This window comes from Sesamum indicum, linkage group LG9, assembly GCF_026168435.1.
Source record: "Sesamum indicum cultivar Baizhima isolate 11 linkage group LG9, ASM2616843v1, whole genome shotgun sequence".
Lineage (NCBI taxonomy): Eukaryota > Viridiplantae > Streptophyta > Magnoliopsida > Lamiales > Pedaliaceae > Sesamum > Sesamum indicum.
In genome coordinates, this window is record NC_142665.1 from 4704525 (window position 1) to 4719246 (window position 14722).

The following is a 14722-nucleotide window of genomic DNA, read 5'->3' on the forward strand; positions in this document are numbered from 1 at the left end:
TCTCATGTAATATTCTATGTATAATTTTGTACTTATAAAAATATAATAATAATATCACTCCACATATATATTCATTTATTCACTTATAATTCTAAAATATATATATGAAAATATTAAATGAGAAGCAAAATTGAAAATTCAGGTAAATTTTTTTACAGACGGCAGTATTTTCTTTCCAAATCCTCACGGAAGGGGTTAGGTGCAAATGCAGAATATTTTAGGTGGGTGTGAGTATAATTTTTAAAATTTATATAGGAGAAAATATAATTTTTCATTTTTAATGGGGTCTAAGTATAATTAATCCTAATTTTTATTTTGATTATATATATAGGAAGAATGAATTTGGGCTCGATAATATAATTTCTGGTTGCGTGGTTGCACCCGTTGAGTCAGATCACGATCCGTAATCTGATTTGGAGGGAGAAGCAACGAAGAAGAAGAGCTGGAGCCGGTACAGGAGACACAGTCATTGAAGCCCGGAGGAGGAAACGGCCAGATTCGATATCGATCTCCATCGGCTGCCGAACTCTTAGATGCGCAGCAGCAAGTTCAGATGGAGAAAGCTCTGAAGAGAAATAGGCAGCAGGAGTCCTGGCCTGACAAGATCCAGAAATGGCGTGGCCCCATACTATTGGTTTCGGTCCCTCTCCTGCTCATCTCCTTTGTTCTCTTTCTCATGCCCGCCAGTTCCCCTTCAGATTCCATCTCCCGCAAGTTCTCACCCGACTTCCTGTCTAAGCGATATGCGGTCATCTTCGATGCCGGCAGCTCTGGCAGTAGGGTCCACGTGTTCTGCTTCAATCAGCAGCTCGATCTGGTTCCAATGGGCCAAGATCTTGAGCTTTTTCTGCAGGTAATTTTGGTGCTTTCTATCTTTTGCCTGTCTCAGTTGTGCCATCTGCATTTTACTCGATCAATTTATGCATTTGATTTGAATTTACTCCTGAGTCTATGTTAAAGTGATCGGGTTCAGTCCATGTTTGGGGTGATTTTGGAATCAGGGATTACATACTTATTGTAAGTTCATTTAACAATAATGCTGTAGTCCCGACTGGCAACACATGGTTATCTAGTTTCTATTTAAATGAGAAACAAATTTCGTTCAGTTAGAATATCTTCTTTCTTGATCTGATAACTTGGGCCTCAGTTTTAATCAACCAAAGCCTGATATATACTGGTGGCTTAACTTAAATGATTCTTTAGGTACTCTATATTTTTATGCATCAGCTATCTATGTGTATTTGTTGCCAATTTCCACTCTATATATGTTTTCTATCTGTATGATCTTCACATGTCTAGATTGATTTTGGTCTTGTAGAGAAAACCAGGTCTGAGTGGATATGCAAAGGACCCTGAGGCTGCTGCAAATTCACTCTCAGATCTCCTTGAAAAAGCACAAGCAGCAGTTCCCAAAGAGCTGCGGTACAACACGCCGGTCAGAGTTGGGGTAGGGAATTTTGGGCATTATTGGCACAAATAAATAAATGTAAAAAATTTTGTTTATTTTTGCATCTGTGAAAACTGAATTGCAATGCTGATGTTCATGCAGGCTACTGCTGGGCTAAGGCAATTGGAAGGCGATACATCGGATAGAATATTACAAGCAGTAATACATCCTCTTAGAATTTCTTATAAGATTACAATTTTATCTTCTTTTTTTTTTTTTTTGGTACAGCAGTGATGTTACACTTCTAAACTCCTGCCAGGTGAGGGACTTTTTGAAAAATAAAAGCTCCCTTAAGTCCCAGGCTGACTGGGTCACAGTTCTGGATGGAAATCAGGAAGGTGCTTATCAATGGGTATGTTATGTTCCTCTATGCATCTGAGCCTTCTGAGCTTAACTTGTAACATGTCCGTTATTACTGAGTAAGGGTTTGGGAGTATTTACGAATGACAACAAGCATAAACATAAGTGTGTCCAGTGAAATCATTGTTTCAGTGTACATCTAATTAGTTGTTTAATACTTCTGCCTTTATAGGATTCTCAAGAAAACAAAGTGGAAAGAGGATATAATCTAAAAGAACAATTCGGTATATAAAAATCTTGTGATCCTTGAGTAGATTTTAGACAACTGATAATGGCATCTAGAAGTCAGTGAGTGATCTGTACTCTTGTCATGTTAGGTGCTCTTATTTGAAGCATTTGCAGTGGAAATAGAAGAGAAGAGAGAACGAAAGTTTATGCTTCTGACTTCAATAAGGCATTTCTTTGTAGAAAGGAGAATCAAGTTCATAGAAAAACATAATCTATGTGATCATTTGCCAAGATTCTATAGAAATGTTATGTCATAGCTCTCAGAGAACCTAGTGAACCGACAGTCTATTCCAACCATAAGATGGCACAATGATGGTAACAAACTTTGGAAAAATATAATCGTGTTCCTTTTTTCTTACAAATCCTTCTTCAGGATTTAAATCATGATTGACATTACTAAACTTGGCACATGAATAAAATTGTAATACTGAGGATATGGTCAATGACTACATTCTCAATTCTTTGGCAAATAAAGTTGAATATCTTTTCAGTCTTCTCACAAGTAGAACTTGGACTGTCAGAAGTTTCCGTATTTGTGTTAGATGTCTTTTGTTCAACTAGTAGTCAACATTGAATAGATTGTCGCCTTTCTTTTGAGGGTTTTATCTGTGAATCTAGAGTCTCTGTTAGATGAAAGCATTACACACTTTGACTTTTGTTTTCCAGAATAACTTCAGAAGTTAAAAGGATGTCTACAATTTTTCTTGTTTATCTGTGTGGATTAAATACATGCATGCATCATCCATTCCCATGTTCTTTAGAGATTTCCTTGAGATTAGTTATTCTTTTGTAAACTTTTGGCTTATGGGTGCAAGTTCTATAACTATTAATTTATGCATAATAATCTGTATGAGAAACAATTTGTGGACTTAATGGTTGGACGTCGGAAAATGAAAAGTTAAAGCTTAGCATTTCCCTGTAGAAACAGGTGAAAGAAGTCAAAAAAGATGATGCAAGGCCTTAAACTGTTTACCAGAGAATGCTGAAGAAGCATAAGAAACTTTGCAAAGCTCAGACATATATAGTACTATCTAAATAAATGAAATTAGTAACCGATTCCCGAAGCTGTGCACTTAACACCAATGTAGATTTCACTAATATTGGGTGATTACATAGACAAAAAAGACTTCTATTTTATATAAGTAGGTAAGATTGGATACATTATTTCACCGATCTTAGAATTCAGCTGACCGCTATGTTTTGAAATGGAGAGAATACTATGACAGACTTCCCTAGGAGAAACAATTTCTCCATCCCACCTAAGATCATGATTCTTATAAAGAGTTCTATTTTAGAGTAATTTTTTCTATATAATTTTAGTCTATTGCTTTTGATAAAAGATCTGGTCTTTAAGAATCGTTGAGGTTGATCTTCGAAGTCCTGATTTTATCCACCACAGAGAATAAGGCAACAGGTCATGCTCTGTGGATTAGATTAGACGTGTATAGAGTAACTAACTAACTGAGTCTAATTTTCAATCCCTAATTGTAAGATAAGTGTCAGAAATGGAGAATGAAAAGTAAATTGTGTATAATTAAAGATATCGAGTCTCTAATATATAGAGATGGATAACAAAGGATAAGTACAATTGAGTGATCTACCTACCAACATAGCTATCACAATAACAAGAAAGATATAGTGATATATATATAATACTAACAAATCTTTTATCTTCTAACGAAAAGCAATACTAACAACCTGTTCGTATACGCTAGAGACTAGAGAAGAAGAGGATGTACTCAATAAATGCGTCACGAGCATGCAATAAAAAAGATAAAATGGGGAATATTGTTGTAATTTGCGCAGATGGATGGTGAATGGACCAAATCCTACAGGTTTTATGTTTTCTTTGTTTGGGACAATGATTTTGCAAAGTACTAGAACCTCAGAATCTTCTGAGTTAGTGGCTTGTCAGTTTTTTCTTCCTTCCATTTCATTGGTGTTGTCGGATATTATGCTCCTCTACTACTTCGAAGTACCAATATAATTAATGAAAGACGAGCTTGATGGATCTAGCTCCAGTTGTCTTCACTTTCCTATGACCTCTGTGTACAGTTGAAACATATGGAAGTACTCAAAGAAAGTGATTTGAATGCTGAAAAAGTGATGGCCTGGTTGCTGATAAAAGGGGTAGGGATGAGAACAGTTAGAAACCTGGATTGGATGGCTTCACTATCATTATTACTATCTGTTGCTTTAGCTGAGGCAGATTCTGGTGGACAACCATCTAAGAAAGATAGCCTTTTTGAGTGTACAACATGGCTGTTTCTTGATAATCTTTGCACAGAAATTAAGCTGCTGATTTCTGGAGCCTTTTCTGTTTGTCGAAAATATGTTCTGCAGGATGATATTAAGCAAGTGTTGAACTAGTGGAAGGGGAAAGAGAGTTTTGTGAAAAAATTAGAGCATCTAGATGGCTCCATACTACTTGATACGGGTAATTTGGAGATGGGGAGAAGTACAAGATCCTAGATTGGAGAAATTAGTGAGAAGTATTGTAGGACTTTCATTTTTCCTTTTTTATGTCTTGTAAGATTCTTGGATGCATTTCTCATAAAGTCTGGTACTAGATAGGAACTTCCCGTACTTCAATATGGGTTTTATCACTTTATTTCATAAACTAAACCTCTAAAGATCTAGTTGTCTATATTTGACTAAAAAATGCACCGTGGTTTACTTATCTGGAGTTGGTTAGATTGGAGAAAGTATATGTTGAATACTCAGGGTTTGGAGCCTAAGCAATGGAATTTGTGGTGTATGATTAGTCAAAGTAGCATGTGTTTAGATTAGATGCAATGAGGTAAGCTGTTTCGAATACACGAGAGCACATAAAACTATCACACCCCTAAAAGTGACTGAGGAACCCCTAAACCATTATATAGCCTCCAACATGCTCACTTAAGGACAAAATATTTTTACTCCTGGTATTGCAAACTTCCTGAGACAACGTAGAAAAAATGTCTAGACAGATATGACAACCTGCTAAACAAGGACTTAAATAGAAATAGAGCAGATTTTATCCTTATTTTGTTTTCTATCTAGTCACTGCAGCTGGGAACATGTTCAGAAATTGTTATATCTTTGCAGGTTACCATTAACTATCTGTTAGGAAATTTGGGGAAGAAATACTCTAGTACTGTTGGAGTGGTCGATCTTGGGGGTGGTTCTGTGCAGATGGCATATGCCATCTCAGAGTCAGATGCTGCAAAAGCTCCAATGTTATCAGATGGAGAGGACTCTTATGTGCAGCAAATGTATCTCAAGGGAAGAAAATATCATCTCTACGTTCACAGGTCTGTCCTTGGTGATGTTGCATCTCCGTTTCCTTTTGTGCTTTTTGTGAGAGAGTTTTATTCCAATATGCCCTTTTTGCCCTATCTTTTGGAATGATGGTGGTCTATAATTTATTGATATCAGATTTCTTTTGCTTTAGTTCTGATCATACGAAATTAATGAATAATTTGTATTCCATTCTCTTTCTGATGGGGTGATTGTTCTGTACTTGCAGTTACCTGCACTATGGTTTACTGGCTGCTCGAGCTGAGATTTTGAAGGTTGATCAAGAAGATGATAATCCATGTATATTGGCGGGATATAATGGTCTGTCCAGGTTTCTGGATGCTGCATTATTTTCTCTTGCTCTCTTGCTTTTCCTTTGACTTTCCTGTTCAATGAAATACCACCTTCTAACAAGTTATGGATGAAAGATGCGGCACTAAAATAATATTGTTGAGATATTAAATGATTACCTCTTTAACAACTTAAATTTTTAGATGATGTGAATGTTTAACATGGTATCAGAGTGAGGCCAAACAAGAGCTTTTGAGTTCGAAATTCATTGCCATCCATTTATAAAAAAAAGGTTTCACGTGTAGGATTTGTAGGGGGCACATTAAGATATTAAATGTTAAATCTCTCTAATAATTTAAGCTTTTAAATGAGGTGTTCATTTAACAAATAAAAAATCCTAATTATAAGAAATTTCATGAAAATATATCTTGCTAAACATTTTGGGTCCTCTAAGCTAGGATTCTCTACTGTATCAAGATACCAGTATAATCGGGTTGCTGTGTCAAAAGAGGGGAAATATAATGAGACGAGGCGGGCCAATGTGGTCACAAACATCCAGTAGGGGTGGTTGAAGCCACTTTTTGGTTTTCTTATGTTTATATTGCTATTCTTTTTTCACCCCTGTCTCAGAACTCGGTCATGTGGTTGTCTATGAAAAAAGAGGAGGATTAGGTAATGAAGCTATGCATTGCCTTCGCATGCTGGTTTTCTCCCCAGATATGTGCTTTAAACCTTGAAACTAGCTAACTTTATGTGGTTCTCCTCTCTTTTACTCTCAGTATCTTTAGTTATGGTTGAAGGTGCTCATCATGCCAATTGCCTGTGGACCAAATATATGACACTTTGCATATGCATGTGTCTGGTCTGTCCATGAAACGCTGATTTTCTGCAGGAAAAAAGTGCTTTTCTTATCGGCTTTTCTGTTGCATTTTGCTATTTATTCAAGTTACACATATATATATATATATATATATATACAACCCCAAATGTGCCTGTTTCTTATCGGACACAACAAAAATATAGCTATTGTAAGTTTCTAGGGATATTGGGCTTTGAAGACATTTTCATAATCTCAGCCCCCTCATCTCTAGACATATGACAATGCATATCTACTAGTCAGGGTGACTTTTTTCTTGAATGCCTTAGCATACGTATAATTGATTTTTGTTGTATGACATATGATATTAAACTAACAAATGATGTTGTCTGGAAGGTTATGGTGTTAATTTCTTCCCTAGAAAAGTAAGTGCAACATATATCATTAGTTGAAATATAAACTTTTGCTATATTTGCAAAACATATGGAAGAGGGGGCAATTTGGTCGTCTTTGTTTGTTGAGCAAATTTTACATATATCTTGTTTATTTTAGGTTCTTACAAGTATGGCCAAGCAGTTTATAGGGCTTCAGCTCTACCATCTGGTTCCAGCCTGAGCAAATGTAGAGAAGTAGCTATCAAGGCTCTGAAAATCAATGAATCATCATGCACCCACATGAAATGTACGTTTGGGGACGTGTGGAATGGTGGGGGAGGGGATGGCCAGAAGAATTTGTTTGTTGCTTCATTTTTCTTTGATAGAGCTGCTGAGGTAAATATTTGTTTTGCAATTAGATGCTTGAAACAGTTTGTGAAGCGCTGGTTACTAGTTTGTGACCCTTCTTGGCATGAAACTGTCTAAATTCATTTATTTCTTAAATATATAGGCCGGATTTATTGACCCAAACTTGGCTGTTGCAAAAGTTCATCCAGCTGATTTTGAGGATGCAGCCAAACGGGCTTGTCAAACTAGTCTCGAGGATGGCAGTTCTGCATTTCCTCATGTGGAACCAGAAAACCTGCCATACTTGTGCATGGACCTTGTATACCAATTTACATTGCTTGTTGACGGCTTTGGTGAGAAAATTGCATCCATATTTCGGCAAACCATATTTACGACTTGTTTACCCATCTGTGCTACAAGCAAAACCATTGATTTCTGTGTGTTTGTACGACAGGTCTTGATCCGTGGCAAGAGATTACTTTGGTGAAAAAGGTCAAATATCAAAATTCTTTGGTTGAAGCTGCATGGCCATTGGGCAGTGCAATTGAGGTTGTGTCATCTATGGTCTAACCCTAATATTTTAGGGTGTGCGCCCAGCACCTGCTGTTGAGCCACCAGTGCATTGTCTACACTCTTCTATTGGTCATGAGTATAGCTTTGAAAGTGAACGTGGCCATGAAGGTCTAGCACAGATTTCTCCTGCTTCATCTTAAATGGAGTTTGGTTTACAAATAAAGATTTGAAGCTAACTTAGGATATAGTTTAAGCAAAGATGATATATCATCAGTTACAAAAATTGTACTCCTGGTAAGTTTAAGTTTATCATTTTTTGCCATGATGTTGAAGGCACCAAACTCCTATATGAGCTTAGTATTTTGCAGTGTTTAAAGTAGCTTGAATGTCTGGACAAGGATGGATGTACGCAGTTAAGCGGACATCCTTGCTGTCGTAGTCTTCATTTCAACGGAGAATAATAATGTTTCCGTATTAGATATTTTTGCTAGAGTAATGCCAATGTTCCAAATTTAATTGACCGTTTATGTACTTTACTCTTTTTTTCTTTTCTTTTCCTTTTGTGGTTAAAAGTAAATTTCATTAATGTAAAACACGTCGTACAAATACAATATTGAAGGCAAGCCTCCAAACAGCAGAACAAAAACATGAAAATTATGTCCGTTTAATTCAGCACACAGCTGTATACTAATCTGTGTTCCTCACTGTTTATATGCTATTTTTCATAATCAATATTTAGCTACAATCTGTAGTGGTGGTATAAGATTTAAACCTAATAGTCTATTTCTGACTTGGTTCATTACAATATGAACAAGAATTAAAGGAGTACTATATGGTTGTTCGAATCCACGCAATTTTCTTTCTTTCCACAAATGATAAGACAAGTAAAATAAGTAAAGCTCAACATGAAGCGTTAAGTAAATGACTCCCCCTCCGCTTCCAATTTGAGTAAGGCCATTGAAGTCTTACTCGCCTTGGCTAACCCTCAATCAAGGCATAGAATAAGCGCAATCAAAGAATAAACAACGGTGCATTTCCTCCGTATCCATTCTAGAAAGAGTGCACTGGCCCCCAAGATTTATCCAACGTGGAGAGTCGCTCCTAAATGGCCAACTATAAAATAAAAGAAGTCCTTAGTATCTTGACACACCCAGTCATCAATGTGGTGCCTATGACACTCCGGCGTGAAGAGTTGGAGCGCAGACGCACTGCATGAAGTTGTGGATGTAACGGCAGGAGCATGCCTATAATCTACCTAACCTCAAATCGTCTAGATGCTGGCCATATCCATTCTTCTTCATGAATCACCAATTGAAGCATAGCTCGTTCCTGTAATCCTACTACTAATGGACCCCTTGGGTGCCTATGAATGAGCATACCAAGTGAATATGTACCGTGGGTCCTGCAATAATAGAATCCGACTCCCATCATCTACTTATGTAGATGCGTTCTTTGACAATTAATATTGCTTAAATTTAAATGAAATCAATAGATTATAGGCATATTGTGTGTATATAATAATCATAAAATATGCTTGTGAGTAGATTTTTCAATTTAAGGGTAACTGGAATGATTTTTGCACTGATTCTACAGAAAATAAGTTATTGTTGTTAGTAACGCTAGAAAATTTAAGTTATTACACCTCGTGCATGATCTGATGTGATAGAGGGTAATTATGTATGTATTAAACGATTCAATACTAGTGGGAGTAGGATACGGACGATGAGTTTATACTTAATGTAGAGCAAGAGTAGGAATGACAATTTAATTCGAACCGGTGAAAACCCGCCCCAAATCCACGCTGAATGGACCAAGTTCGGGTCTGAAAAATGAAATCCAAGGTGGGTCTCAGGTCTTAATTCCCTCCCGGATCCAAGACCCTTCCTGAATCCGCCTCGGTATATAATTATTATTATTTTTTTAATTTTATAAATAAATATGTATTTTAATAGAACTTGCCCTAATCTTTATCCTTCCCCATTGGCATTCCCAGCCACCCCCAATCCCTCTTTCTCACCTTCTCATTCTCTCTCTCAAATCGTTTCTTTTCTCTCTCCCCCCATTTTTCTCCTTTGTCTCTCAATCTTTCTCCTTTTCTCTCTCGCCATCTCTCTTTGCTCTCCCGATTTTCTTCTTTGTTTAGTTTTCTTTCTCTTGCTTCGCCTTCGCCATCTCGATTTGTTGGTCTCACGTCTCGCCGTCTCGCTTGCTATCTCTCGTTGCTGCCACTTCCCTAACTTCTCTCACGAATCCGCCCTGATGGGTTTTTTAGTGGGGCGGGGTCTCGAATCCACCCCAACCCGCCTCATACCAGCCCTGCTGCCACCCTTAAGCAAGATTGAGTAATCAATTCAACGTCATGAAATATGAAAGAAGGTTTGAAAGAGAAAAGAGAGGGAATTACATTTTTGGCATCAAAGTACATAAGTCTTGTAAATATGATAGTATATAAAGGGATTCAGTTGCACAATACATACTTTGATTAACTCTTTAACTAAAGGCCATGTAAGGAGTATGTGGCCGTAAAAAAATGAGAAAGAATCGCATTTTTTGTACTAACTATAGGATTATTTGCATAGTTAATATCATACTTTTTTAACTTACCAAAAATAATATTATATTTGATCCCACTTATATCCTACCATATTAGATGCCCAAGAGAAGGGTGAAGAGAGTTATTTCATGATCATCGTGGGGTCATTTGCTTGTGTTATGGACAAGAAGAAGATTTCATCTTTGCAAGTTGTGCTTAGAAGCCCTATGCATAGGCTGTGATTATGGAGAAATGAGCATAAAATGTAAATAGAAAAATCGTATTTTTTATCTCATATAGTAAAAAAATTTCCACTTTTAATTTCGTATTTTGCAAATTAATATTTTTTCTCATAAAATTAAAAAATATTGTAAAGTAGTTTCAAAACCTAATGTATTTGGTTGTACGAAATTAATGCATAGAACTACATCCACCCCTTTTTCAATTCTATAGAATAAAAAATATTAATCTCGTAAAGTATTGTTCATTTTAAAAATGCGAAACTAAAAACACTACACTCATGTCCTATAAAATTAAAAATATAATTTTTTCAATATAAATTTAATTAAAATAATTTTATTTATATTTGTCTTTCTATCATAAATAACTATTATTTATTTATATACACTTAGAGTTAACCTATTTTATTACATTCAATTAGTTATTCATTTTATTTTATTTAATATAAAAAATTAAAATATATAGAAACGTGGAGTATATTTGAGCGCCTATTCTATTTTTAATATATGTGAAACGGAAAATAAATTGAAAAGACATATTTAAATATTTAAAATCAATGGAATTTTGTGTTGCTTCATATTGTTCTCTCGACTATCGTCCATCTCTGATTCCTCAACCCTAACTTGTTTTCTTCTCCAATTTCTCGATTCTGTGAAAACAGGATCTTCGTCAGCATAGCATTTCCGCTCTGTGATCGCTGAAACCCTAGAAGAATACCGCCAATTGAAGATGGCCATTGCGAGAACGGGAGTTTTTGTAGACGACTATTTGGAGTGTGAGCTATCATATCCTGTAGTCTACAATAATAAATTAAGGAAAAAGGATTACGCAAAATTGATTGAATTCTGAACTAGAATATTGTTTGTGTATGTAAAGATTCGAGCACGCTGCCGGCGGAGCTTCAAAGGCTTCTCAATACCATCAGAGAACTGGATGAGCGGTCTCAAGGTTGCCCATTTTTCCTATTTTCCAGGTGCTGCTATATTATGTCAAATCTTCTGCAAATTATAACGAACCTTTTACCTCTGTCTGTGTACAAATGTGAAAAAAGCAATGATAAACCAGACAAGGCAGCAAACTAAATACTGTCTGGGTTTGGCATCTCAAGGGGGCGCCTTCTCTAGGAAAAACGAGGAGGAAGAGGTTTTTGATAAGCTTCGCAAGGATATTGAGGCAAACCAGGACAGCGCTCTCAGTCTCTGCACCGAGAAAGTTCTACTGGCCAGACAAGCTTATGATCTTGTAAGTGCCTAGTTAGTAGTACTACTCCAGAAACTTATCCTTGTTTATGGGGTTCATTTGGGGTTATATTTTGTATTGGTTCCTCTTCTTGTGTTGAAATTTTGTTGTTGTTGAATTGACTGGACATAAGAGCGATTCTGTTAATCCATGTGCATAAGTATTATTTAATGATATTTATTTGCAATGTAAGCATGGTTGGAGAAGGTAAATACCATGATGCACTTCTAGGTTGCCAATTAGCTAATTGATGATGTTGTGGTACCTGAATCATGTAGTAGTAGTACACAATTGATTGTATTTCTGCTACCTGATATAGCTTGATGTAAGTTTTAGCTGGAGATATCTGGTAAACCCGGCTGCCATCATGTGAAACTGCTTAACAATCATGTTTACTAGTGTTAGCTCAGAATGTCTCTCCCCTGTCTTCAATTTATGGTGTTTGTTTCTTGCTAATATTGGTCTGATGCCAGAGCTTGAAATATTAATACATATATGCTTTCATTTGCTAATTGTTTGCTTTTCTTAGGGGTCTGTGAGATGGGAGGGGGAGAATAGCTCCTCAGTCTCTTGTATCTTCTTAGACATGACAACATGGTATGCCCATTATTTTAGTTATCCTTCTATTCCACCAGCTGATTGTTTGCTTGTCTGTAACTTTCCTTCAGATCGACAGTCACATAAAACGCCTTGATGAGGATCTTAACAACTTTGTCGAAGATCTCAAACAAGGTGCACTAACTCCTTGGCTTTACATTTAGATTATATTGTTGCTTATGATAACCAGCAAGAGGGTTATAATGGTATTCAAATTCACCAAGCAGATATAATTGCCAGATTTATGTGACAAGTTGTGTACTCTTCTTGAATTTCAAGGTCTTGATTCTTATTTCTATGGACAATGTTAGATTGGTTGTAACCTTTGGTGTTCTTCTTTTTTCTTAATTTTGTAAGATATATGAGCACTCATCTTACATAATACTATCTCTGTCTCAAGTTAACTGCTCCATTCCAATTGTTGCCACTTAAGTTGAGTACTTTTTTCTGTTTCAGATGCAATATTATAAATGAATTAATGAGCAGAAACAGGACAATAGACTTGGGACACCAAGAGTAGCTAAATATGCAACAAAAAGTATGTGAACAATTTAATGGCATCCTTATTTCAATGTATCCTTTCCTTTTATCCACCATGAAGGTCAGCAAGGCAACCGACTGATGATCCACAAACTCTTTGATGCATAGTTTGCTGAGTGTATAGCTTGTAGCCTAACAAAGGCACCATCGTGTGCACAGGGAAATGCCCAATGCTGAATTTTTGTCAAAAATATGGAGTCTTATGTTCTTTGTATAGTATAATTCCTTATTCTGGTTCTTGCAGAGGGAAAGATAGCACCAGATGAGCCAGCTGTGCTTCCACCATTACCTCTAGTTCCTAAAAGTGAAAAACGCAAATTACTTTATGGAACACCTCAATCAAAGAGGATAGATTACAAGGACAGGGATTGGGATCGGGAGCGTGATAGAGATTTTGAGCTCATGCCTCCTCCTGGCAGCATTAAGAAAGACTTTGCTTCTCCCGTTGAGCTTGATCAACCCATTGATCCAAATGAACCCACTTACTGCGTTTGTCATCAGGTCCTTTGTTAATTCTTTCCATAATTTCTGGTTGTCAATTCTCTCGAGTATTTTGTATGAAGCTACTGAATCATTGTATACTAAAGCTATTCTCATCTTACAGGTTTCTTTTGGTGATATGATTGCCTGTGACAATGAAAACGTAAATCCAATTTCCCCTTCCTTCTTTGCCCCACTTCTTGTAGCTTCTTTTTCATTATTTCCCCTTTATGCACCATTTACATTCAAAAAATGAAATAAAGATTTCTTGAATGCTTGGAGCAAGACTGGGGTACTTCTCAGCAACTTTCAAATAGTAGTTGAATCATCTTCTTCCATTGGAACAATGGCAAGGGGTAAGTTATTCATATCGTGTGAAGGGTGAAAACAGCTTCCTGGATATAGGTAGCTCATAGAACTTTGTCTTTGCATTGCCATGCTAGTCATGCACTATTAGCTATATTGATGGTTTTGTCTAGTCAAGTGTTGACTGATAGGGTTAACCCAATACTTATGAGAAGCTTCAATCTCAACATTTGTACTTTACTAAGTTAAGCTTTTTGTTGACAGTGCCAAGGAGGTGAATGGTTTCATTATGCTTGCGTTGGCCTGACTCCTGAGACGAGATTTAAAGGAAAGTGGTATTGCCCGACCTGCAGACAATTACCACACTGATGCTTGTCTGGGTAAGTAAATGGTTGTGTTATGAATATTTTGGCTGATGCTATGGAGGCAAGACAGGAATATAATGTGTTCAAAAGAATTTGTATTCTGCATGCCAACGTAATGCGTGACACGCATGTGAAATTGCTCTAGTGGATGAAGATCGCACGAATTTAGTAGGGTTTTCACTTCTGTAAGAATGGAGGACATTTGTTTACTTTTTTATTTAATAGAAATGATGAATGGCTTATTATGACCAGTAGTATTCATTGAGACACTGATTCTCGGTTCATTAACTTTAGTAAGCTTGACTTTTTGAAGTTTTGCATCAGTGGAGCCCTTCAAATTGTAGTCTGGAGAATTACATATTCTGGATGTACGATGGTTAATTTAAATTAACAGTTAACAATATTATACATGATCTTAATGTTTTTATTTCCATGCCTTCTTTTCATGATTCATCGCAAGAGTTGAGAGACTTTTGAGTTGACTCACTCGATCTACACCATCTATAAACTGGTCGGTCGTACCTCCCACTCCCACTATTATTGAATCCTTTAATAGTTGGAGGGAGATGAGACCATAACTAGTTATGGGAAGGAAGAAGTTGATTTACAAGTTACAATATTGTATGATGGACCGACTCAACCTAAGTTACAATGATAACACCAAAATTAAAAAATTCTCTTTTTTCTTCTTCTTCTTCTTCTTCTTTTTAATATATATAATTGGCCAAGAATGACTTTTTGCGTTTGAGGAATTTTGGATGATTG

At 36.4% G+C, this 14722-nt stretch overlaps 2 protein-coding genes across 4 annotated transcripts; both read left to right on the forward strand.

The window, feature by feature from the left end:
- The first annotated feature begins 348 nt into the window (after positions 1-348).
- Positions 349-8177, forward strand: LOC105170629 (apyrase 2). Its single transcript, XM_011091471.3, has 9 exons — positions 349-853; positions 1319-1447; positions 1550-1606; positions 1707-1799; positions 5123-5328; positions 5544-5635; positions 6975-7192; positions 7308-7497; positions 7599-8177. Exons 1-9 carry the CDS (start codon positions 554-556, stop codon positions 7712-7714), a joined length of 1401 nt encoding a protein of 466 aa, XP_011089773.1. The 5' UTR covers positions 349-553; the 3' UTR covers positions 7715-8177.
- A 2793-nt stretch (positions 8178-10970) lies between these two features.
- Positions 10971-14208, forward strand: ING2 (PHD finger protein-like protein). Of its 3 annotated transcripts, none has more exons than XM_088884347.1 (7): positions 10971-11205; positions 11307-11378; positions 11539-11672; positions 12338-12401; positions 13051-13307; positions 13411-13449; positions 13857-14208. In XM_088884347.1, the coding sequence occupies exons 1-7, from the start codon at positions 11160-11162 to the stop codon at positions 13959-13961; spliced, it is 717 nt and encodes a 238-aa protein (XP_088740473.1). In that variant the 5' UTR covers positions 10971-11159; the 3' UTR covers positions 13962-14208. The 3 variants fall into 3 exon arrangements, with proteins under 3 accessions (XP_088740473.1, XP_011089776.1, XP_011089774.1); XM_011091474.3 differs by having other exon boundaries at positions 10972-11205; positions 11307-11403; XM_011091472.3 differs by having other exon boundaries at positions 10973-11205; positions 11482-11672.
- Positions 14209-14722: the final 514 nt, after the last annotated feature.

Excerpts from the sequence above, each read along its gene's own strand:
- ING2 (XM_011091472.3), top strand. The coding sequence starts at position 11,160 with ATGGCCATTGCGAGAACGGGAGTTTTTGTAGACGACTATTTGGAGT. Across the intron at positions 12,402-13,050 it reads TGTCGAAGATCTCAAACAAG|AGGGAAAGATAGCACCAGAT; the intron begins GTGCACTAACTC and ends TGGTTCTTGCAG. Across the intron at positions 13,308-13,410 it reads CTTACTGCGTTTGTCATCAG|GTTTCTTTTGGTGATATGAT; the intron begins GTCCTTTGTTAA and ends CTCATCTTACAG.
- LOC105170629 (XM_011091471.3), top strand. The coding sequence starts at position 554 with ATGGAGAAAGCTCTGAAGAGAAATAGGCAGCAGGAGTCCTGGCCTGAC. Across the intron at positions 1,448-1,549 it reads ACACGCCGGTCAGAGTTGGG|GCTACTGCTGGGCTAAGGCA; the intron begins GTAGGGAATTTT and ends ATGTTCATGCAG. Across the intron at positions 1,607-1,706 it reads CGGATAGAATATTACAAGCA|GTGAGGGACTTTTTGAAAAA; the intron begins GTAATACATCCT and ends AACTCCTGCCAG.